Below are 934 nucleotides of genomic sequence, written 5' to 3'. Positions count from 1 at the left end.
TGGGGACTTAGAGGCCATTATCACAGTGGACTCAATCAAATCTTGACCCAGTGCCTTTTTTTTTTGCCTCACACGCTATAAATTTGCAAAGCATGCAAAGGTGCATATATTTTCATCTTGAAAGGCAACATGCACCCACAATAGCTCATGGACAGCAAGTGCTTGGCTGACATATTGGCATCTGCGTCTCTGCATCGAGGTCAGGATGTCTAAATGTGAGCTAATAGAGCTGCAGGATCTCAGTGTAAATGATCCCATCGAGCTGGCCGCTCCAGCTGTCCACGTAGCCCCGTCGACTGCAAACCTGGGTCATCCCGGCCACTACTGTGTCGTCCGTCTGGTTGGAGATAACGTCAGCATTGAGGCCTCTGGTCATCACACAGGAGAGACTGGTGTGGGTCATGATTTCCAGCCATACAGTCATGCACATCTCACCTGGTGTGACCTGTGTGGTGAATTCATCTGGGGGCTTTATAAGCAGAGTTTACGCTGCACCAGTAAGTACTTCCACAAAAGATTTGTTTACAGGATAATCCTGGTTATAATCTCTATTTCTCTCACCGTTAACAGTTCCCATGAAACAAACAAAACAAACAAGTAAATCCTGATAATGCAGATCTTCTTCTTTCACATCACAGACCTCCATCATCCCCTAAACACAACTCTAGCTGACAGCCTGACTATAAAATCAGTCAGTCCCTCCAAGCGTCCACATCCAAAGCACAAAACATTTTCCGACAAATGCACTGCTGATTCCTAGTAGAGTAAAGTTTGCTGAAAACTGTAGTCTTTTGAAGTTTCTTGCTATACACTCAGATGAAAACATCACACAGTTGCTGCAGATTTGTCCATGATCCAAAGCTTCTATTGCTCTACTTTCCAAAGGTGCAAAGGTTAGGTTGAGATAGATAGATAGATAGATAGATAGATAGAT

The 934-nt window shown here is 44.1% G+C and overlaps 1 protein-coding gene across 1 annotated transcript in view; it reads left to right on the top strand.

Annotated features, from left to right (window-relative positions):
• The window catches only part of rassf1 (Ras association domain family member 1), an 8,084-nt gene continuing 7,150 nt past the window's right edge, over window positions 1-934 (top strand). Inside the window, exon 1 of the mRNA XM_005724716.1 lies at window positions 1-497. Within this exon, the coding sequence (XP_005724773.1) occupies window positions 206-497 (292 nt within the window). The 5' untranslated portion in view covers window positions 1-205. The remainder of the gene's footprint in view (window positions 498-934) is intronic.

This window comes from Pundamilia nyererei, unplaced genomic scaffold (assembly GCF_000239375.1).
Source record: "Pundamilia nyererei isolate P.nyererei 1_Seehausen unplaced genomic scaffold, PunNye1.0 scaffold00012, whole genome shotgun sequence".
Lineage (NCBI taxonomy): Eukaryota > Metazoa > Chordata > Actinopteri > Cichliformes > Cichlidae > Pundamilia > Pundamilia nyererei.
The sequence above is the reverse complement of the archived record's forward strand: the minus strand, read 5'-3'. Positions and strand labels throughout refer to the sequence as shown.